The sequence below is a fragment of the Acinonyx jubatus genome, chromosome E3 (assembly GCF_027475565.1).
Source record: "Acinonyx jubatus isolate Ajub_Pintada_27869175 chromosome E3, VMU_Ajub_asm_v1.0, whole genome shotgun sequence".
Lineage (NCBI taxonomy): Eukaryota > Metazoa > Chordata > Mammalia > Carnivora > Felidae > Acinonyx > Acinonyx jubatus.
The window spans coordinates 28,211,914-28,234,784 of NC_069398.1; the positions used below are offsets into that span (position 1 = coordinate 28,211,914).

The following is a 22,871-nucleotide window of genomic DNA, read 5'->3' on the forward strand; positions in this document are numbered from 1 at the left end:
AACAAAGCAAAACAAAAGGGAAAACTCCCCCTGCTTGCGTTAAACGTATCCCCTGATGGTCGAGTCTATCAACTTTGTGGCAAACCTCCTCCACGACACCGCGTAAGATCTGGGCCCGAAAACGCCGGGAACCGGGCCGCTTAGGTATTTCGGAAAGAAGCCGCCCAAGAGTCCTGCTGACCTTGACCTGTTCCTTGGCGCTGGGAAAACTCTGAGTAGGATTTCCCAAGACCTCAAAGGTCCCGGTGGCTTACAGTGAAGAGCACTTCTGCAGGAACAGAAGACTCAGGTTCCAGTTCTGCGTCAGCCACTCCTCAGCTGGATGACCTTGGCCAAGACTCTTCACATCTCTGAGCCTCAGCTTCTGCATCTGTCGCAGTCTGTGTGGGCCGCTACAACCAAGTACCATATACCAGCGGGCTCATAAAAGACAAGCATTTGCCTCTCGCTGTTCCGGAGGCTGGGAAGTCCAGTATCAAGGTGTCGGCAGATCTGGGGTTTAGTGAGGTGCCTCCTCACGTGGTAGAAGGGGGAAGAATATTCTCTGCGGCCTCTTTTATGACCTAATCACCCCCAAAGGCCTCCTCTTAACACTATCACATCGGGGAATAGGTTTCAACATACAAATTTGGGAGGGGAGACACCTACATTGTCTATATCAGCATCTATACCATAGAAAAATAGAACAGCACGACTGAAAGCCCTTTCTAAAGTATGAAGTACCAGGGCACCTGGGTGGCTCAGTTGGTTAAGTGTCCGACTCTTGGTTTCAGCTCAGGTCATGATCTCATGGTTCATGGGTTTGAGCCCCACATCGGGCTCCGTGCTGACAGCTCAGAGCTTGGAACCTGCTTCGGATTCTGTGTCTCCCTCTCTGTCTGCCCCTCCTCCACTCACGCTCTGTCTCTCTCTGTCTCAAAAATAAATAAACATTAAAAAACTACATAAATCAAAATTAATAAAAAATAAAAAAATCAAGTGTAGGGGTGCCTGGGTGGCTCAGTCAGTTAAGTGTCCAACTTTGGCTCAGGTCATGATCTCACAGCTCGTGAGTTGGAGCCCCACATCGGGCTCTGTGCTGACAGCTCGGAGCCTGGAGCCTGCTTCGGATTCTGTGTCTCCCTCCGTCTCTGAACCTCCCCTGCTCGTGCTTTGTCTCTCTCTGTCTCAACAATAAATAAACATTAAAAACAAAAAGTGTGAAGTACCATTTCAAAGGTGAGAAATAATGATGTGATGATATGATGTTGATAAAGGTGATGAAGTCACCTCTGCTTCCAGCCAATTGAGCTAAGTGGAGGGATATCTCCTGGTGGAATGTAGGTTAAGGAACTACTTTTTAAATTAAATCTAGGGATAAAGCAATGGTACTGTATCCCGTGCTTAATGCTGACTCCTTTGATCATGTCCCAGATCATGTCCAGGTGCAGAATCAGTCAACAGCCCTGCCAGAATCCCAACTAAAGGGCAGGCACTATGCCGGCCACCACAAGGAGACACAGATGGTGAAAATACTTTCTGCCCCCACCCCCAGAATCTCTCAAGTCTGTCCGCAACAGTGTAATCAGCAACCTTTCCAGGGGCTAATTTGGCAGTATGATTCAAAGCCTTGACCTATGCCCCTCATGTATACCCAACAGTTCTGCACAGGGATTGATCCTAAAGAAATTATTAAAGGTGTTGACGCAGATTTAACTGCAAAGATGGTCACAAAGTGTCTGTTCTGTTTCTGATGGAGGAGCTTGTATCAGACTAACTACAGGTAAAGATTACAGGGTCTCGGGGTGCCTGGGGGGCTCAGTCGGTTGAGCGTCTGACTCGGCTCAGGTCATGATTTCACGGTCCGTGGGTTCGAGACCTGAGTCGGGCTCTGTGCTGATGGCTCAGAGCCTGGAGCCTGCTTCAGATCCTGTGTCTCCCTCTCTCTCTCTGCCCCTCCTCTGCTCACGCTCTGTCTCTCTCAAAAATAAATCAACATTTAAAAAAAGATCATAAAGTCTAGATAATTTTTTAAACAATTATTTGAAAACCCTAGAGAGCAAAAAAGTCCAGCAGAAACTGAAGGAAGTCAAGCGTTGCAAAAAAGAAAACAGAACTTGCTGCGTTACATGGCTTTTCCCCCCGAGGGAAAGATTCAGTTCAGGCGGTGTAGGGCGGCCGGAACCTAAGTCAAAACCTGCAGTTGTTTAGGCTTAAGGCTGCCAGGGGACCTGGAAAGTGAAGGAAGAAATCTAATAAGAAACAACCTAATAGAGTAGAGAGCCCCACAGTCTGTGTACGAACTCCCCTGAAGTCCTTGGCTGACCCCTGAATTGTGCATGTGTGTGTAGGGGAGATTCCAAGGAGCCGAGCAGAAAGCAACAGTGGGAAGGTTACAAAAGCTGAGCAGAGATATCAGCCTCTGCCCAAGAGAAGGGCGATGATTTAGCGCTTGTGTCTCTCCACATTTGGAGCTTGAGTATCTCCACCTAGGGCTTGCCTTTGAAACCACAGAAAGGCCAAACCTGAGGAGTAAAAACTATATTCCAGGTCTAAGGGATTTACACACCCACCCAATGAAGTGTAAAAACCGAGGCCTCGCAAATTTAAAGTAATTTCACTGCTTGCTGGAACAAAAATCAACATTCTTCAAGGAAGCTGGAATCACTACCACATATCATTCAAACTGTCCAATATATAAGCAAAAGTTATTAACACGGAAAGAATGACAGGGAAAGTTGTGACCCAAGTACAAGGGAAAGGGTCAATATAAACAAATCCTAAAATGACCCAGATTTGGAAATAGAAGACAAATGACTTCAAAAGTAGTTATTATATAGAAATTCTATTTTATAAAATAAATTATGATCATAATAAGTGAACAGATGGAGAAATCTTATCAGGGGACTATAAACCACACAGACACAGAAATGGACATTCTAGAACTGAAAAAGACAGTGTCTGAAATGGACTGAACAGAAGATTGTGGACATCAGAAGAGTCAATGAACGTGAGAACAGATCAATAGAAACTATCTAGACTGGGGGTGCCTGGGTGGCTCAGTCTGTTGAGCACCCAACCCTTGATTTTGGCTCAGGTCATGATCTCACGTTTGTGGAACTGAGCCCTGCCCTGGATTAAGATTCTCTTAGGATTCTCTCTCTCCCTCTCCCTCTCCCTCTCCCTCTGCGCCTCCGATGTTTGTACGTGTTCTCTGTTTCTCTCAAATAAATAAATAAATAAATAAATAAAATAAGAAAAAGAAAAAAGAAATTATCTAGACTGAAAAAGAGGGAAAAAACAAAGTCTCAGTGACAATATCAAGAAATCTAACATCTGAGAAATCCCCAGAGGAGAAGAGAAAATGGGGGAAAAATACTTCAAAAAATAATGAACAAAGTTTTCCTGATTTGGTTAAAACAACACACACACACACACACACACACACACACACACAACTCATTGGCTTATAGATCCAAGATGCTCAAAGAAGCCCAAACAGAATTAAGAAAATCTTACCTGATAACATCATAGTCAGACTGCTAAAAGACAAGGATAAAGAAAAATCTTAAAAACAACCAGAGGGGGGGAAAAAGACACATTCCAGAAAAGAAACAACAAGATGAATACAACAGACGTCTCACCAGAAACAATGGATGCCAAAAGACAATGGAATAACCAGTCTGTTTAAAGCACTGAAAGAAAAAAATCATCGACCCAGAATTATGAACTCAATGAAAATATTATTCAACCACTGAAGTATTGGAGATGACGTGAAGAAATTGTAACCCTTGTACAAAGGAATGGGAACATAAAATGGGATAGCCACTATGAGAAAAGTTTTGCCACTCCTAGCAAGTTTAACACAGAATTACCATATGACTCAGAAATACCAATCCTAAGTATATATCAAAAAGAATCGAAAACAGGTGTTCAAACAGAACTTGTACATGAATGTTCACAGCAGCCTTATTCACAACAGCCAAAAGGTGGAAACAGCCCAAATGTCCATCAACTGATGAATGAATAAACAAAATGTGGTCTATCCATATAATGGAATATTATTCATTATTTGGATATAGCCCACAATTTGGATGAAGCTTCAAAGCATTATGCTAAGTAAAAGAAGTCAGACTCAAAAGGCCACATATTGCATGATTTTATTTATATGAAATATCCAGAACAGGGAAATCAATAGAGACAGAAGGCAGATTTGTGGTTGCCAAGGGCTAAAGGAAGAGGGGAATGACGAATGACTGCTTAAGAGGTATAGGGTTTCCCTTTGGAGGGATAAAAAAGTTCTGGAACTAGATAGTGGTGATGGTTGTAAAACCCTGTGAACATACTTAAAATCACTGAATTAATTATATTCTTTAAAATGGCTAAAATGGTAAATTTTATGCTATGTGTATTTTGCCAGTCAATTAAGTCATTGATTATTAAAAATAAATTAAGGCAAAATAGGTATCAAAAAAATATATTTAAGTAGAGAGAATTCACGACAAGCAGACCTGCAATACAAGAAATACTGAAAGAACTTCCTGGGGCTGAGGAAAAGGGATACCAGATGGAACCTCAGAGCTCTAGGAGAAACAAAGATCACTAGAAATGATAACTTAGGATAAACAGAAGATTTTTTTCCTCCCTTCACCTGTTAAAAAGATAACCTGTTTGGGGCGTCTGGGGGGCTCAGTCGGTTAAGCGTCTGACTTCAGCTCACGTCACGATCTCACGGTTCGTGAGTTCGAGTCCCGCGTCAGGCTCTGTGCTGACAGCTCAGAGCCTGGAGCCTGCTTCAGATTCTGTGTCTCCCTCTCTCTCTGCTCCTCCATCCCCCCTCTCCCCTAAATAAATAAACATTAAAAAAAACCAAACAGAACACCTGGATAGCTCTATGTCTATTATTAAAGAAAACAAATTTGTTATCAAAACCTTCCCTACAAAGAAACTTACAGGTCCACATGTAATGAAAATGTTGAATTCTATTCACCATTTAAGGAAAAAGTAGTATCAGCTTCACAAGAAAATGCTTTTAGAAAATACAGGAGGAGGGGAAATGTCCCAATTCTTTTTACGAGAACAGCATAATCCTCATAACCAAAACACTGACAGACATTATAAGGAAAGAAAATTACAGAGAAATATCAAATACAGGAATATAAAAATAAATAGTGCATCCAAATATGGTTGATCCCAGTAATAATAACATTATTCCCAAGAACAAAGGGTTGATTTAGTATTCCAACTCAATGTAATTTGCCACATTAACAAAATAAAGGAATTTAAAAAATGATCACCCCAGTGTAGACGAAGAAAAAGCATTTGACAAGATTCAGCACCTCTTCCTGATGAATAGTCTCAACAAAGTAAGACTAAAAGTGACTATTCTCATCGGATACATGGCATATATGAAAAAATCTACTGTGGACAGCATACTTCATACTGAAATGGAGAACTTACCCCACCGTGATCAGAAACAAGGCAACTATATCTGTTCTCACCACTTCTGTTTAACATCTTACCGGAAGTTCTAGCCAGTCCAATAAAGCAAGAAAAATAAAACAAAATGCATTAATATTTGAAAGGAAGAAGCAAACATATCTTTATCCACAAAGGACATAATAGATTACACAGAAAACCCAAAGAAATCCATAAATAAGCTATAGAACTAATAAATGAATTTAGCCTGGTTTTTAGATACCAAGTCAATATTAAAAATCAAATATATTTCTATATATTAGCAGGAAAACAATTACGAAATGAAAATTTAAACAGCAATCCCATTTTTCTTTAGAAGAAAGACAGTGTGAGCAAGGCAGAGGGGCACAGGAAAAAGAGAGAGAATCTTAAGCAGGCCCCATGCTCAGTGTGGAGCCCAATGCATGACCTGAGCCAAAAAGAGTTGGACATCACACCAAGTGAGCCACTCAGGTGTCCCTAAAGCAATCCCATTTTTTTTAAAAAAGCACAAAAAATACAAAATACTTAGAGATAAACTTAATAAGCAACAAGCAATACCTCTACTCTACAAGCTGAAAATTAAAGACCTAAATAAATGAAAAGCTATACCATGTTCATGAATGAGGAGACTCATTATTAAGGTACCCCTTCTCCCCGAATTGGTCTATAAATTCATCACAATCCTACTCCCCATCACAACAAACACTTTTTTTTGTAGATATTGGTAAGTTGTGTGAAGTTTTTATGGAGATGCAAAGGAACTAGAGTGGTCAAAGCAGTCTTTAAAAAGAAGAAATTACAACTATGTTCCATTTCATTCCCACTACAACAGCTACAATTAAAAAAGACTAACACATCAAATATTGGCAAGAATGTGGAGCAACTGGAACATGCTTTGCTTATGGGACTGTAAAATATTAAAACCTCTTTGGAAAACCATTTGGCTATTTCTTAGGAAGTTAAACAACCTAATTAAAAATGAGCAAAAGTCCTGAACAGACAGTTCACAGAAGAAACTATAAGAATGGCTGGTAAGTACGTCAGATAGACATACAAAAAGATGCTCAACATCATTAGTCAACAGAGAAGTGCAAACTACAATCACAACAAGAGACCATTTCAGACACATTAGAATGGCTAAAATTAAAAAGGCTGACAGCACCAAATGTTGGCAACAATGTGGAGCAACCGGAACTGGTGGGAAACAGTTTGGCTCTTTCCTATAAAGCTAAATGTACAACATCACTTTGCAATTCCACTTGCAGGGATTTACCCAAGGGAAATAAAGACATGTATCCACAGAAAGATATTACAAGAATGTTCACAGAAGTGTTATTCTTAAAGCCAAAAACTAGAAACAACCCAAAGATCTATCCACGGGACAATACATAAATAAAATTGTGGTTATTTATACAGTAGGATAATACCCAGCAATAAAAATGAATTAACTGATACACATATCACAATATGAATAAATCTCAAAAAACATTATAATAATTGAAAGAAACCACACACAAGAGAATATATTATATGCTTCCATGTATATGAAGTTCAAGAATACGTACTTGAATAACTGATCTACGGTGACAGAAATCAGCACAGTGGCTGCTAAGGGGTGGGAACTTTCCAGGAGGTGATGGAAATGTGTGCATATATCAAACTCATCAAAGCATACACTTAAAGAGTGGTGCATTTCAGGGGCGCCTAGGTGGCTCAGTTGGTTACGAATCCAACTTTGGCTCAGGTCATGATCTCACGGTTTGTGAGATCGAGGCCCACGTCGGGCTCTGCACTGACAGCGTGGAGCCTGCTTGGGATCCTCTCTCCCCTCTCTCTGTCCCCCACCCGCTCACGCTCATTCTCTCTCTTTCTCACTCAAAATAAATAAAAATAAAACTTAAAAAAAAAAAAAAGAGTGGTGCTTTTCAGAGTATGTAAATTTTATCTCAGAAAAAAAAAAGGATGTTTACAGTAATGTTAGCAATAATTTAAAACTTGGGAGCAACTTCAATATCTTGTAGTAGGGGTTCAGTTAATAAAGTATATACCCAAATTTTACAGCCACTAATAATATTGCTGCAGAAAGCTACCTATCGACACGGATAAGCATTCATGGTAACTTATGTGAAAAAGAAAGTTATCGAAAGCGCCCAACTGACATGAAAGCACAGGAAAAAAGGTCTGAAGGCTTTTCACCAAAATGAGGTTCAAGGTTACCTTGAGAGGCGTGATTCTGGGTATTTTTATCTTGTCTACACTGAACGTGCGCTTGCTTTTGTAATAAGGAAAAAACATTTCTAGATATATACCTATTATAGTTACAGACACTTAGACATGCCTAATTCTCCTTAGCTGTGTTCTCTACAGTCACCATGGTCCTGAATTAGCAAATGTTGAACCATTGCTCCTATAGGGCAAATACGGGGTTAGGTCTCTCCCAGCGTCTGGTCACCACACTTTGGTCAACTTGTTTTACATGTGCTGGGAGAACTTAACGGCTGTCTGCACCTCACCCGGCAGCTCTGGGTGTGACCCCTCCTGGTCCCTGTCCCATGGGTGTCCTCCGTTTGAGGATCTGAATCTGTACCTTTCGCTGTAATAAACCACAAGCTGTGAAGGCAAGAGCTCTTTGGCTCTGTGAGTTCTCCCAGTGGATTATCAGACCTAAGGGTGGTCTGGGCCCCCTCCCCCGTCGCATCTATATCAGTTTCTCGAATCCCGTTTTGAATCCCTTTTGCTGTTCTGCTGGTTACCTTAATGAGTTCTGTCACACACACGCTCGTGTTCTATCTGTGTGAGATTGCAAACTCAGACATTCTGAGGCTTACGCTTCGTTTACTAGTTCATCCCTTTAATAAGGAGAACACAAAAAGAGATGAAAAACGTACATGCTTAGGCAGTGCGGTGGTTTCCAGGAGAGGGAGGAAGGAGCCCTATTCGGGCTCAGTTACCCTTAGAAGAAACACACAGTCTGCAAGGTGGCGAGAGGCAGTTGGGGGAGGCAGACATGAAAACACACGGTTACAGTCAGCTAAGGCAACGATGGGGGCCAGGGGGCATCGGGGCCTCTGGGAGTTCAGAGAAGGGCCCGAAGCATTCCCAATGCTGAGCAAAGGCCTCTAAAGATGAGCAGAGAGAGGGGCCCTTCTCTGTATGAGTCCAACGTTGCTCGTTTTATTAGTCACTGAAAACTCAGTTAGTTACTTCAGGGTAAATCAATCACGTCCCTAGAAACCCCTGCCCGCCCAGCTCCTTGCAGAATCCAGGCAGCATGACTGCTCTGTTCAGTGGGAGGGACCAGGTGTCTCTCCCCATGGCCGTGGCATTGACAGGATAAGTAAATCCAGATCCTGGCTCTGAGGGCCTCCGACTCAACCAGGCACCTGATGTGAACCGTGGTCTTTCACATCAAGTATGTGTGGTCCAGCCACCCCCAATTTCACCTCGGGGAGCCTGGCCTCCCCCCACCCCTCGGCCCCCTCCTGCTCCTCTCCAAGGAAAGACCCACCGCAGCTCTATGCCCCACTCCCAAGTGTGGGCCAGCTCCCCTCCCAGGATCAGGTGCCTTGTAAGTCAGGAAGGGCGGTACCACTGGACCCTTTTTGCCTCCCGGCCCCCTCCCGCAGCTCCGCTTTGGGCCACGGGCCCCCTGAAGCATCGTCATCATTATTACTCCTGCTACTTCTGTTACGTTATTATTTACAACCCAAAGAATTTTAGGCAGTTTACAGTGAGAGCATGTTCCTAACATATTATAACTTATCGTAACTTCATTATCACCTACCTTATAAAAGCATATATGTAAAACAAAAAATCAGTAAGTTGGATGATAAAAAAAAAATGACAGAAAATAATTTTATCAGAAAGTCAATGTCGTAGAAAGCCACCGTTCCCAAATGCAAAACTGGCCCCTGAGCCTCGAGACTGACCAGCTAGCATGGGAACAAGGTGGGCTGCAAACCTGTTGGTTGGGCAGAACCCACCTTCCTTGGCCATGAGCGGGGTGGGGGATTTACTGTCATCCCTCCCTGACCCACCTGAGTGCTGCCATCTGGCCCCCTCGGGTTGCAGAGGCAGGCTGGGGCCCGGTCCAGGGGCTCGGAAGGAAGGCCCCAGCTCGGGCCCTCTCCTCCCACCCCCCCCTCGGGAGCGGGGACAGAAGGGCAGGACAATCAGTTCACCGGCCACCAGGTCAGTTTGCCTCATTCTACAACAGATGTGGCTCCAAGGCTGGTGAACTCTCAGCTGCACCTGCTCAGAAACCCGGTGGCCAGCCCTGCCCGCCCCCCATCCACCAGAGCAGAAGAAAGAGGCGGCAAATCGAATCCCCTCCCCCAGGCTATAGGGCTCGTAATTCGCCTCCATCCTGCACCCGACCGGGGCACACAGGGACCCCGCCTCGGTGCCCACCGGCAGAACTCCAGCCAGTGCCCAGTCCCCCTGCACCCAGTGCCCCGCCCCCAGCCGTTTGGCCTGGACTCCCCCCCAACACACACACACACACACGCACCCTGGCAGACTCACCCTCATCACAGTTGCTCCCGGTGAAGCCAGGACAGCATCTCCACTCCAGCACCGTCACCGTGCGGTAGGACACTTTGTATGTGGGTCTGATCAGAGTCCTGTAACTAACACAAGGGCAGCATCAGGAGAGTGTGAGCGCCCGTCCACCCCCGCCCCCCAGCCCCAGCCCCAGGGCTCTGGGAGCCACCTGGGTAGTGGGGTCCATCATCCCAGCTCTGTGCCCACTGGCTGTGTCACCCCTCTCTGTGCTGGGTGCATTATAAAGTCCCTCCCCAGCTCTGCCTTCCTGCAAGTCTCCAAACGTGGCCACCTAGGGTGGGAAAATGTCAGCCATGGACTGAGCTGCGTTCCCACAACTCATATGTTGAAGCCCTGCCCACCCTGCCATATGACTGTATTTGCATATAAGGTCTTTAGGAGGTAATTAGTTAAATGAGGTCGTTAGGATGCGGCCCTAATTCCTTAGAACTGGTGGCCTTATGAGAAGAGGAAGACAGAGAGAGAGAGATCTCTGTGCTCACGCACACACTCAGGAAAGGCCGTGTGAGGACACAGCGAGAAGGTGGCCATCTGAGAAAACACATTTCTGTTGTTGAAACCACCCAGCCTGTGATATTTTGCTGCGGCAGCCCGAGCTAAGACACGGACCAAGATCATGAATAAGGGAAAGAAAAATATCAGAACGTGCATGACTTCTAACCACCCCGAAGTTACTGAATTCCAACACTCTTTCCCAATCATTTCTTCGGTTGACTCATCCAATGAATACGTATGAATACATATGAGCGCCTGCGGAATCCTGCGGTCACCGACTGGTAAAACAGAGTCCCATCCTCGAGAAAATCACAGCCTAGCGGATGATAGAGACACGTCAACGAAAACTCGCAATCCCGATTGTGGGACCCTCACAGCCCTAGAAAACTCCCACAAAGAGCGGTGGGTCCCACAGTAAAATTTCACACTCCTGCAGTCGTGAACTTTTTCTTGCAAGTAAGCTTGATACTATTTTGCAAAACTCTGAGACATAAGAGACCACCAAACCACAACGAGCTATCACCTCTAGCGCGTGCGCAGAGGTGAGAATGGCTGTCTTCAAAAAGACAAGAAACGGGAGCCTGGGTGGCTCAGTCGCTTAGGCGGCCGACTCTTGGTTTCGGCTCAGGTCATGATCTCACGGTTTGTGGGCTCGAGCCCCGCGTCAGGCTCTGCGCTGACAGTGCAAAGCCTGCTTGGGATTCTTTCTCTCTCCCTCTCCCTGCCGCTCCCCTGTTCACGCCCTCTCCCTCTCTCCCTCTCAAAATAAATAAATAAACTTAAATAATAATAATAAAAAAAAAAAAAGACAAGAAACAACAAGTGTTGGCGAGGATGTGGAGAAGGGGGAGCCCTCATGCATCCCCTCATGTGGGGATGTAAATTGGTGCAGCCACCGTGGAAATTGGTGTGGCAGCTGACAGCTCCTCTAAAAATTAAAAACACAACTCCCATGTGATCCAGCAATTCCACTTCTGGGGATTTACTGCAAGGAAAACAAAAAAAATGAATTCGAGACGCTACCTGTACCCACATGTCCACTGCAGCATGAGGTACAACAGCCAACACAGGGCAACAGCCTAAGTGTCCATCGATAGAGGAACAGCTAATAAAATGTGGTGCATACATGTACGAATGAAATATCAGCCATAAAAAGGAAGGAAATCTTGCCATTTGCGGCAACAGGGATGAACCTTGTGGGCGTTATGCTAAGTGAAATACATCAGAGAAAGACAAATACTGTATGATTTCACTTACATGTGGAATATAAGAAAAGGAAAAAAACGAGGTCATACGTACAGAGTACAGACACGATTGCCCGAGTTGGGGCAGAGGAAGGGGGAGCGAAATGGATGGAGGGGGTCAAAAGGTAGAAACTTCCAGTCATAAAGTTAACAAGTCTTGGGATGTAATGTACAGCAGGGTGACTGTAGTTAATAACACTGAGTAGAATATGGGAAAGTCGCCAAGAGAGTAGATCTTCAAGTTCCCATCCATCTTGGGGTGGGGGGGGCACGTGGGTGGTTCGGTCAGTTAAGCATCTGACTCTTGATTTCAGCTCAGGTCACGATCTCCCAGTTTGTGGCATCGAGCCCCACGTCGGGCTCTGCACTGACGGTGTGGAGCCCGCTTGGGATTCTCTCTCCTTCTCGCTCTCCGCCCTGCCCTGCCTCTCTGCGGTGTGTCCACTCTCTCTCTCTCAAAACGAATGAACAAGCTTAAAAAAAAGGACTAGAAAAATAATTCTGGTAACTGTGTGTGGTGACAGATGTTAGCTAGAATTATCGTGGTGATCATTTGGCAACATATTCAAATATCAAGTCAAACACTATACGTCTGAAACTAACATAATGTTACCACACACACAGACACACACACAACATCGGACCCAATTTCACAAGGGGATAAATTTGGCTTTACTATTCGATTTCCATGCATCATTATAACTTTGCTGCTCGATCTCATTCGCACAACTTCCTCTTGAAAACAGAGCTTCGTGAGTTCACAAAATCCGGATCTGCTGACACCAAGCAACTTAATCGGTGAATGGGAAAATTATGAATTAATTGGTAGCAGCAGGCGTGACGTTTCGAGATGCCCTGTTGACAGGAAAACACATGAGTCGCGTCTCAAATTTCAGAAATCCTGCACTAAATCTGAACAACCCTGTTACACTAATTTCTCTTAAAAAAAAAAAAATTCTTCTCGCTCATGTTTCATGAACGTTCTGGCAAACGAGCTTCCCCCCTGGAGGTGGAAGGGGGGCGGTGAGGCTGTGTGCAGCCAGGGGCAGGAAACTTCGAATGAGGGGCCAGGAGTCTGCGTGCTGGGACCAGGACAGCAGACCCAGACCTTTGGACCCACAACTGCCTCCCGGAAACACTGCCACAGGGCGGTGCGGGTTGGGGGGGGGGGGGGCAGGGGGTCTGTAGGTTCTGTAGGTTGTAATAAACACACACACTTACGTGCACACACCCTTTCACGTGCTTTCGCACTCACACATGCTCACATGCACGCGCGCTCCCGTGCTTTCACACGCTCAACACTCACACCGCCTTCCCGCTGCAAATCTCCCAGCTTGAAGCGAGGCCCAGCCAGGAGAGGGAGGAAGCTTTAATTTAGATAAAAGATGACAGTTTTTAAATCAATTCCTGGAACGAGACTGGTGCTCCTGCTGAGGGGGACCAGCAAAGCTGTGGAACCCACCCCCCCACCCCCGCACTCCCCGGGGCAGACGTGCAAGGCAGGAAAAGGGTCGAGTTACTTGCTGCTCGCATCCAGCCAAGAGCAGCGGATGCCACGAACGGGGTGCCTCCTAGAACCTCGGCGCCATGGGGTAGATGGAGCCCTGGGCGGCGGGGACACAAGACCCGGGCTTCGGGCTCTGCCCCAACTCTGGGTATGGAGTTGCCCACGTTACTCATGAGGACTCCATGGAGACCAGGATGAGGGGCGTGAGGCTTTCTGGGAGGGCGCGTATGCAAGGTGCCCAGAGCAGGAGGGGTGCATAGATGCTGGCTTTGCAAAATGCAGATCTGACCTCGTTCCTCCTGGCCCACGCCCTTCGGCCGTCCCCACTGCGGTCAGGGGGTCGGCCTGCTTAGCCACGAGTGCTGGCCCTTGCCCTGTGGTGTGTATACACACAATGGAATATCATTCCACCCTCCAGCCTGTGAGCCATCCAAATGCACCAAGCATCCCTCAGTCCACGCCTCGAATGACCACGATGATAACACAAGAATAAATCTCGTAAGAGCTTTGAGTGTTCGCCACGCTCCAGTCACTGTTCCGAGTGTTTTACATTCGCCAGCTCATAACAGTCTCAACGGGTGGATACTGTTACTAATCCTAATTTACAGATCAGGAAACTGAGGCACAGAGAAGTTAAGTAACTTTCTCAAGGTCACGCTGCTACAAGGTGGCAGAAACTACAATTTGTGTTCGTTTGAGGGAACATTTTTCCTCCCTGCACAAGATCCTGATCTCGGGCTCTGAACTAGAGGGAACGCTCACGCTCCAGAGAGGGTGTCTTTCTGCCCTCCGTTCCGTGGGCCATGGGCTGGCCTGTCCCACTCCGGGACCAGAAGGAACCAGACGGCCTGTGAAGTCCAGGAGCACCAGTAGGTGGCGCTGCTTCACCAGCCCTCAGGTCTCACCTGACCGCCCTAGGCAGCAGGCAGTGTTCGCAGACTGGGCACAGGCTGGGCTAGCCCCCCCCAGCCCTTCCACTGAGGTCCACTCTGCAAACCCAGTGATCTTTCTAAAACGCAGATCCAATTTCGTGACTGCCCTCTCTCAAAACCTCCCATGGCTCCCACAGACTAAGCTCTTTAGGTCAGTAAAGAAGACGCTCCTACCTTCTATGCTCCCTTCCTCCTGCCTGCCACCATCAGCCAGGGCTCCTACCACCGCTGCACAACCCACTCTTCCTGCCTCTGGGCCTTTGCACATGCAGGCCCCTCTGTCTACCTGCCCTTCCTCCTTTATTCTGCCTGAGATAAATTCCCAAGAGCCTTCAGGGTATGACTCAAATGTCCTGTCCTCCTCTGTGAAGCACCCCCGCTCCTGGCCAGCGTCCACAGGCTCCCACCTGAGCCCCCCCACGGCAACTTGCACAGAGACTGGTTTGAACCCGACACTCATCCGTGAACTCAGCAGGTACATGCCAAGAGCCTGCCATGTGCCAGACAATGGGAATGCAAGCACGGGTCCTCTCTGCCACATCAGCACACACGCGATGACGTTATACGTTATATAACGTATAAGCACGTATAAGTGCTTTGAAGCGAAGCATGGAGTTCATGCCTCACATTGGAATGGAATGTTTTTATTAAAGTACAATTTACATGCAGTAAAATACATAAATCTAGTGTTTAGCTTAATACTATTTATGTATTTGAGAGAGAGAGAGAGAGAGCAAGCAGGGGAGGGGGCAGAGGGAGAGAGAGAATCTTAAGCAGACTCCATGCCCCGTGGGGAGCCCAACGCGGAGCTCGATCCCATGACCCTGGGATCACGACCTGAGCGGAATCAAGAGTCAGACGCTTAACCGACTGAGTCACCCAGGCGCCCCCCTATATCTTTTGTCTTACTGATAGTAGCCATCTTAACAGGTGTGAGGTGATAATCTCATTGTGGCTTTGATTTGCATTTCCTCTTATCAGTTATTTATTTTATTTTTCTTTTTTTCTTTTTTTTTTTTTTTTTTTTTTGTTTATCTATTTTTGAGGGGGGGAGGAAGGGGCAGAGAGAGAGGGAGACGCAGAATCCGAAGCAGGCTCCAGGCTCTGAGCTGTCAGCCCAGAGCCCGATGCGGGGCTCGAACTCATCAACCATGAGATCACGACCTGATCTGAAGTCGGACGCCCAACCGACTGAGCTACCCAGGCGCCCCTATCAGTTACTTATTGATGTGACTATAGAAGATGAAGCAGATGAGGCTGTATTTGGGAGGGCTTCATAGACGGGAGGGGCAACTGATACCCAGGAATAGCTTCACGACCATGAGTATAATTGAAAACAGTAGCTGTATTAGGCTCTCCAGAGCAGCTGAACCACTGGCCTACATGGAGACATACAGAAAGAGATTTATTTATAGGAGTTGGCTCACGCAACGATGGAGGCTGAGCAGTCCCACAATCTGCCATCTGCAAGCTGGAGGCCCAGCAAAGCCTGTGGCGTGGCTCCCAGGGAGGCCCAGGGGGCCGAGGGTGTAAGTCCTAGTTCGAGTCCCGAGACCCAAGGACCAGGAGTGCTGATGTCCAAGGGTGTGAGTGGATGGATGTCTCCAGAAGAGAGTAAATGGGCCCTTCTTCTGTCTTTGTGTTCTGTCCAGGCCTTCAACGGATTGGATGACGCTCACCCCCATGGGTGAGGGCAGATTTTTTTTACTCAGCCTACCAGTCCAATGCTGATCTTCTCTGCTCCATAACCTTGATCTTGGACTTCCCAAACTCAAGGACTGTCTATTAAATAAATGTCCCAACTTGCACGCTCTCTCGCTCTCTCCCTCTCTCAAAATAAATAAACTTTAAAAAAAAGATTATCTATCTCTCCCTCTGTCCCTCTCCCCCTCTCGCTCTCTCCCTCTTTCTCTCTCCTAAAAAAAAAAAGAAAAAGAAAAAGACAAGATACTAAGTGTTGATAAGGATGTGGGGAAGAGGGACCTCCCGTGCACTGTTGGCGGGAATGTAAATTGGTGCAGCCACTGTGGAAAAGCATTTGGAGGTCCCTCAGATTATTAAAAATAGAATTATCATGTGATCCAGCAATTCCCCTTCTGGGTATTTATCCAAAGGAAATCGGATCAGTATCTCAAAGAGACATCTGCATCCCCATTGTCCACTGCAGCATTGTTCACAATAACCAGGATGTAGAAACAACTGGAGTGTCCATCAACAGATGAATGGATAAAGAAATTAGACACACACACACACACACACACACACACGCACGCACGATAGAATATTATTCAGCCACAAAAAAGGAGGAAATGCCATATGTGACAACTTGGATGAGCCTGGAGGACATTATGCTAAGTGAAAAAAGCCAGACACAGAAAGACAAAAATGAATGATCTCGTATATGGAACATCATCAAAAGAGTGGAATTCAGGGGCGGCTGGGGGGCTCAGTTGTTAAGCATGGGGCTTCAGCTCAGGGCACGATCCCACGGCTCATGGGTTGGAGCCCCGTGTCAGGTTCTATGCTGACAGCTCAGAGCCAGGAGCCTGCTTCGGATTCTGTGTCTCTCTCTGCCCCTCCCCCGCTCACACTCTGTCCCTCTCACTGTCTCTCAAAAATAAATAAGCATGACAAAAAGTGTTTTAATAAAAGTTAAAAAAAATTTTTTTAAAAAAGGTGGAACTCATAGTAACACAGAATAGAATGGTGGTTAGCAGAGGCTAGGAGGTGGGGGAAAGAGGAAGAGATTGATAAAAGGGTGCAAACTTTTAGTTATAAGACAAATAAGTCTTAGAAACCTAATAAACAATGTGACAACTGTCATAATGTACCATAAGGGGCGCCTGGATGGCTCAGTCAGTTAAGCGCCCGACTCTTGATTTCGGCTCAGGTCATGATCTCCCGGTTCGTGCGTTCGAGCCCCACATCGGGCTCTGTGCTGACAGCTCGGAGCCTGCTTGGGATTCTCTCTTTCTCTCACTCTCTCTGCCCCTTGTGTGCGCTCCTTCTCTCTCTCAAAAATAAATAAGCCTTAAAAAGAAATAAGCTAAATAATCATGACGTATCATAGAGCGGAAGTTCACTAAGAGAGTAGACACCCAACGTTCTCACCACACACACACAAATGGTAACTGGGGGCCGTGGTGCATGTGCTCTTTAGTTTAACTGCGGTAATCATTTCACAATGTGCACGTGCATCAGAACATCACCTGTCACACCTTAAAACAGACATAGTGGCTCTTTGTCAAAAACCGGTCCATCAACAGAAGTACACACAGACACAAACTCACACCGTGTTGAGTGCCTCTGTGAGGTAAGGGGGCAACTATACCTTCTGCAGCTGTTTGAAGACTGTTCCCAAGGGGCAGAGACACCTCCCGCCCTGCTCCCATCCCTCACCCCAGGGAGCAATCCCTTTCAAATCAGATCAGCCCCCAGGCCGCCCCCACAATCAGACAAACAGCAATAATCCCAGCGTTTACAGACTTCGCTGAACCTCTTGAGGTCGGTCTCACTCGGGGACACTGCGCTCCTGGAGAGAACCCGGCTAGCCTAGGGCTCCCCAGAAGAGGCTGCACCCCCGCACAGGGCTCACCCCACCATCCAGGTGGTGGTGGCAGGCCTGTTCCTTCGAGGCGATGTGACGACCCAAGGATGAGGTCCTGGGCGGGGGCCACGTGGACCCGGGAGCGACCCCCACCGCCAGGGCTTTAACGACTCCCGGATGGATGCGGGAGGAAGAGAAACCAGATTGGCCTCTGGGGCCTGATTCTCCCCCAGGTGGAGATGGCCCTCCAGCCTGTTGACTCTGTAGTGCCGCGGTGTCCACTGGAGGGGAGAACGAAGTCCACACCATGGTCCACGAGCCCTGCGTGCTCTGGCCTGGCATCCACCAGGCCCCTGACCCTTAAGTCCCTCATTCCTGCTTTCCAGCCATACTGGCCTTCCAAATCGCTTAAGGGATGCTCGCTCGTGCGTGCTCTCTCTCTCTCTTTCTCTCTGTGTTACCTAGTTAAGGCCCAGTCCCCTCCACCCCCATCTCAAAGGCCCTCTCCTCCAGGAAGCCCTCCTGAGGCCTCTGACCGCATCAACGTTCCCGCCTGTGCCCTGTGTCCCTGTGCCCTGCCTTCATAGCATTTCCCCCAGGTTACAAACTGCATTCCTGACTCATAACTGATGCCTGTGTCTCTGCCACACCACGTGCTCCAGGAGGGCAAGGCCCTTGTCTGTGCCTGGCACGTAGTAAGTGGGCAACACTTTGGACCCACCGACTGCCTGGGGGTCTGGCTCCCGTGACGTGACGGTCCTCCTGGAGCCTGCTGGCCAACAGGCATCCAAGGCCACACAGCTATCGGCACGGGCTGAGGGAGGAGAAGTCGCTCACTGGTCCACAGAAAGTGCTCTCCATACATGCCCACTTTACTGGTGTCAAAACTGGCTCAGAAAAGAAAGAGGGATGGAAGGGAGTTGTATCTGCTGAACACCGGATGCTTGGCCCACTGGTCCTGTATCACTGTCCCGTTTTGTGGATGAGGACACAGTCCCCGCCCGAGCTTGTGTGGAGCCCCCAGTCGGCCTGCGCCATCAGGATGCGGACGAGCCCGCTCCCCACGCTAGACTGTATACCCTCCAGGGCCCGTGTTTTCATTGGCTGCCCCCCCCACCTCCCACCCCAATGCATCCAAGAGGTCAGATGGCCCAGCCGAGATCCGGATACAGGGAAGGAGACGCTGCAGGTGTGCACAGGGTGGCCCCCGCAAGGACAGCCCAGGCTGCCTTGGCCCGAGGGGATCAAACATGTGGTCAGGCAAGATAAACATGGGGCTTTCTGGCTGCTTTGTTTCTAGTTCACTCCAATGCATCTCTGCCCCTCCGGGAGCTTTGAGTGAGCCCCCGCCTCTCTGAGCCCTCTGTGAAGTCTGGGCTGGGATGCCACAGATTCAAAGGTCCCTTCTTACCTTGAAATTCTCCAAACGCAATTTAGAGTCTCCATGGGGTTTCTCCCACCTCACCAGTTCTGGGTTGTTGTTTTTTCCAAGATGACCCAAATTTAGGGACTTCTGACCTCTTCGGATTTGCTCCGTCTGATGGGCGGATCCTGGGGCTTCCCTCACCAGCAAACTCCAGAATACACACTCCCCTGGGGGTCGTTACTCAAATATCCACGAGGACTTTGACTCTCCCCCTCTGTGCGCCTCCCATGACAGAGCCCTGAGAGCTCAACCTCCACCAGGTAGATCCTACCTCCCCACCGCTTGCCCCCCACCCACCCCAGTCCAGCCTCCATCACCACCCTCCCAGCAGGCGGCCATGACCCCTAATGGGCACCCAGCTCCCACACCCACCCCCCCTCCTCCAGCCTCCGTACAAGCTCCAGTTTGTGCTTTGAGCACAAACTTCCTCCATAAACCTGCCCGGCTTCTCTTTAATCTTAGGACACAACCCAAATCCTTCGGATGACCACGTGGACTTCCCAGATCTGGCCGCTATCCACCTTGGCTGTCTCCCCGCTCACCGATCTCTGACCCCTCTGGGGACCCCCAGCAGCATCGGCCTCTGAGCTGATGAACCCCCAAAGCTCCTCGCCATGTCAGAGCTTGTCACCTACTGTTCCCTCTGCCCGAGACACCCACAAAGTCCGGCACGGCCCCCCAGGCTGGGAAAACGTGACGCCTCCTCTGGGAGGGCCTCCTTGACCAGCCTGCTCTCAGTCACAACCACCCCACCGCAGGCTAGGTCCCCTCGGTTTATACTGTCATAGAACTCTGACTTGTCTTCCAAACACTTACCACCACCCGTGCATTCATCTGATGCCTGTCCCCTCTACTAAAGCCGCTGGCTGTGCCCCAGGCCTAGCTCAGGGTAGGGCACATCCTGTGCGCTCAATAAAAATGGGTAGAATGAAAGAAACAACGGATGGCGTACCAGATGGCAACTGCAATGCCAGCCACGACACCACAGCTCTGCAGAGTTGCTCAGGGTGTCGGGTGGGGGACATCGCTGGACACTGACGGCCAGCAGGGATGGGGCGGGCAGGGCAGGGCCACTTCCACTGGGAGGGGCCCGAAAAGTCTCCCTACGTTGTAGAACGCTTGAGGAAGTTCCGCTGAGCTGAGAAGGCGAGGAGGCAGCCAGCACCAGGAGAGCCAGGAGGTGGTTTGGGATGAGATCTGGTGCATTTGGGGAGCAGGCAGGGCGGCTGTGGAAGCCCCCAAAGCCGGCAAGGAGTCTGGCCTGGGCGCGTGGAGACCGCAGTGGCTGATGTTGGCTAGGCCTTCCAGAGCATCTCCTGACCAGCAAAATATGTTCGAGCCCACCATGTACACATATTAACTGGGGCACCCAGGCAACTCGGTCCGTTAAGTGTCCGACTTCGGCTCAGGTCATGACCTCCCAGTTTGTGGGTTCAAGCCCCGCATCGGCCTCTGTGCTGACAGCTCAGAGCCTGGAGCCTGCTTGAGTCTGTCTCTCTCTCTCTCTCTCTCTCTCTCTCTGTCCCTCCCCTGCTCACTCTCTCTCTCTCTCTCCCTCTCTCAAAAATAAACATTAAAAAAAAATTTAATATATCTATCCATGTTAATTCATACATGTCTGTACATGTGTATTACATGCTGTCTTGGCATATATTAAAAATCAGTAGAGCTGAATTTCACTCCTATTTTATAGATTAAAAAATAATCAGAAGACTTGATGTGGTTTTCCTGGCCCTCAACAGACAGCCTTGTGCACCGGCTAGGAGACCACCCCTCCCAGCTATGGGGAGGCCACCCAGGGACCGTGGCACCGAGGAGTGTGGTGGTCAGATCTGCCTAGAGACACCCCACCTGTGGCCGCATGTTCTTATGTGGGCAGCCAGGCAGGAAGCTGTCCCCACTGTAAGCAGATGGAGAAGGGTCCCCCAAGAGCCTCTCAGCAAGTACAGAGGGCTGAAGTCATGAGCTCCTCAATGACTACCCTCCGCAAAGGGGGCAGATGTATCCCGTGTTTCCCCAAAGGTGGCCCTGGGTGCACAAGGTCATGTGAAAGGGCATTTGAAGAACAGGATCCCAGGAGGGGTGAGGTGCCCGTCACTGGAGGTGTGTAAGTGGAGGCCATGGCTCTTTGGCCTCCAAAGGTGGGTGGGGTCCCCAAAGCATCAGGAGGTCCCTCAGTGTGTGCCAGCACAGGGCTATCATCTGGGCATCGCCAGCCCGGAGACCTCACGTGGGGGCGCCGCTGCCCCCCCCCCCCAACTGGGCACTTCGGCTGCAGGCTCCTGGCCCCACTTCCTTACCAGGGACCACCACGGGGAGGACCAGACTGGGAGGTACCGAGACAGGCTGGAGACTCAACAGGAAATGGGAGTGGGGGTTTCAGAAAGGGAGGCAGGAGATTATTAATCTCTTGATTAATAGCAGCGGGGCCAGTGGGAGGGAAGGGGCTGTCCCACCGCAGTTCCGAGGCGGGAGGAGGGGGTTTCCAGCCTCTGGCCTCCTCCACATCCAAGCTAGTCATTCTTAAGTGCCAGACGCAAGGGACAGCGGGCCCAGCGGGCAGTGGCTTCCGCCCAGGCCTCCCCTCCCACGACAGCCCAGGCCCACGGTCCACTGGGGAGTCGTGGCGGGGGAGGGGGACGCAGCCCAGACGAGCCCCACGCTGCAGGGGTTCAGCCTCCCTGAGCTTCTCCATCCACACAGGCTGGCTGAGGAGGACAGGCGGGGAAGAAAGGCCGTGTTTTAAGAGAGTACTAAGTCCGGGACTTCACAAGGCCTAGCAGGCAGCAGGCAACCCAGCCAGAGTGGGGAGGCCGGCTGGCAGGGGGCCGTCTGTCTGGTGGAGGGGAACGAAGGAGGCCGATGAAGCCCCGGAGAGTTCCGGCAAACCCCTCCGCTCAGCACATCTGGAAAAGGTTGGCTCTAAGGCCATCAAAGAGCTCCGAGGGGCCAGGGAGAAGCCAGGCCGCGGAAAACTGAACCCCCAGCCCCCTACCCGGAGTCCCTGGGGCTAGGTGTTCCAAATCTGTCCGGCAGGCCCCGGGCCTGGCCCGCCCCCTCCAGCAGCTGCCCCGGGGACGCACAGCCAGGGGTCTGGTTTCCACCCCAAAGCAAGACAGGGGTTATATCCTCATTTCCCAGGAAGAGAAGCTGAGGCACAGAGAGGAGAGGCCTGGCTTGTCCCCTCTGCCTTCCTCTCACAGGGAAGTCTTGGCACTCAACCCCTCGCTGTGGAGCTAGCTAGAGAAGGCGCACCCCCCCCCCCCGAGGTTATTTCCTCCCCCCTCTCCCCTCCCCCCCACGAGTCCCTAGTGAAATCCCCTCATCCCAGAGATCTCTGCTCCGATGTCATTCCCCCAGGGAAACCCCAGGACCAGGTCTCATATCAGGGACACCACTGCTGTGAGTCTTTGATGATCCCTCATCGAGGGGTGCCCCCCCCCACATACACACACGCAACTTCTGTGAGAGAGGGGCCATGGTTTTTTGCACCCTAGCGCCTGCTCTCAGGTTCTCCATCAGTTCCACACAAACAACTGAACGATGAAACACAAGATCTTAGAACCCTGAAGCAGGGGGTTCCTCCAAGTGAGACCAGGCCTGGCGGCCTGGCGGAGGAATCCCCCTGGCGCTCTCTGCACACCAGCTGCCGACTCACTGGGCGCCTGGCATGGTCCTCTGGGCCTCGTGTTTGTCTGTGAACATTACAGACAGGTAC

The 22,871-nt window shown here is 49.2% G+C and overlaps 1 protein-coding gene across 3 annotated transcripts in view; it reads right to left on the bottom strand.

Annotated features, from left to right (window-relative positions):
• COL26A1 (collagen type XXVI alpha 1 chain) overlaps nt 1-22,871 on the bottom strand; it is a 200,385-nt gene that overhangs the window by 82,088 nt on the left and 95,426 nt on the right. For 2 of the 3 annotated variants that reach the window (XM_027042028.2, XM_027042026.2), the window contains one exon: nt 9,964-10,067. In XM_027042028.2, the coding sequence (XP_026897829.1) occupies nt 9,964-10,067 (104 nt within the window). The remainder of the gene's footprint in view (nt 1-9,963; nt 10,068-22,871) is intronic. The other variant, XM_027042027.2, reaches the window with a different exon arrangement.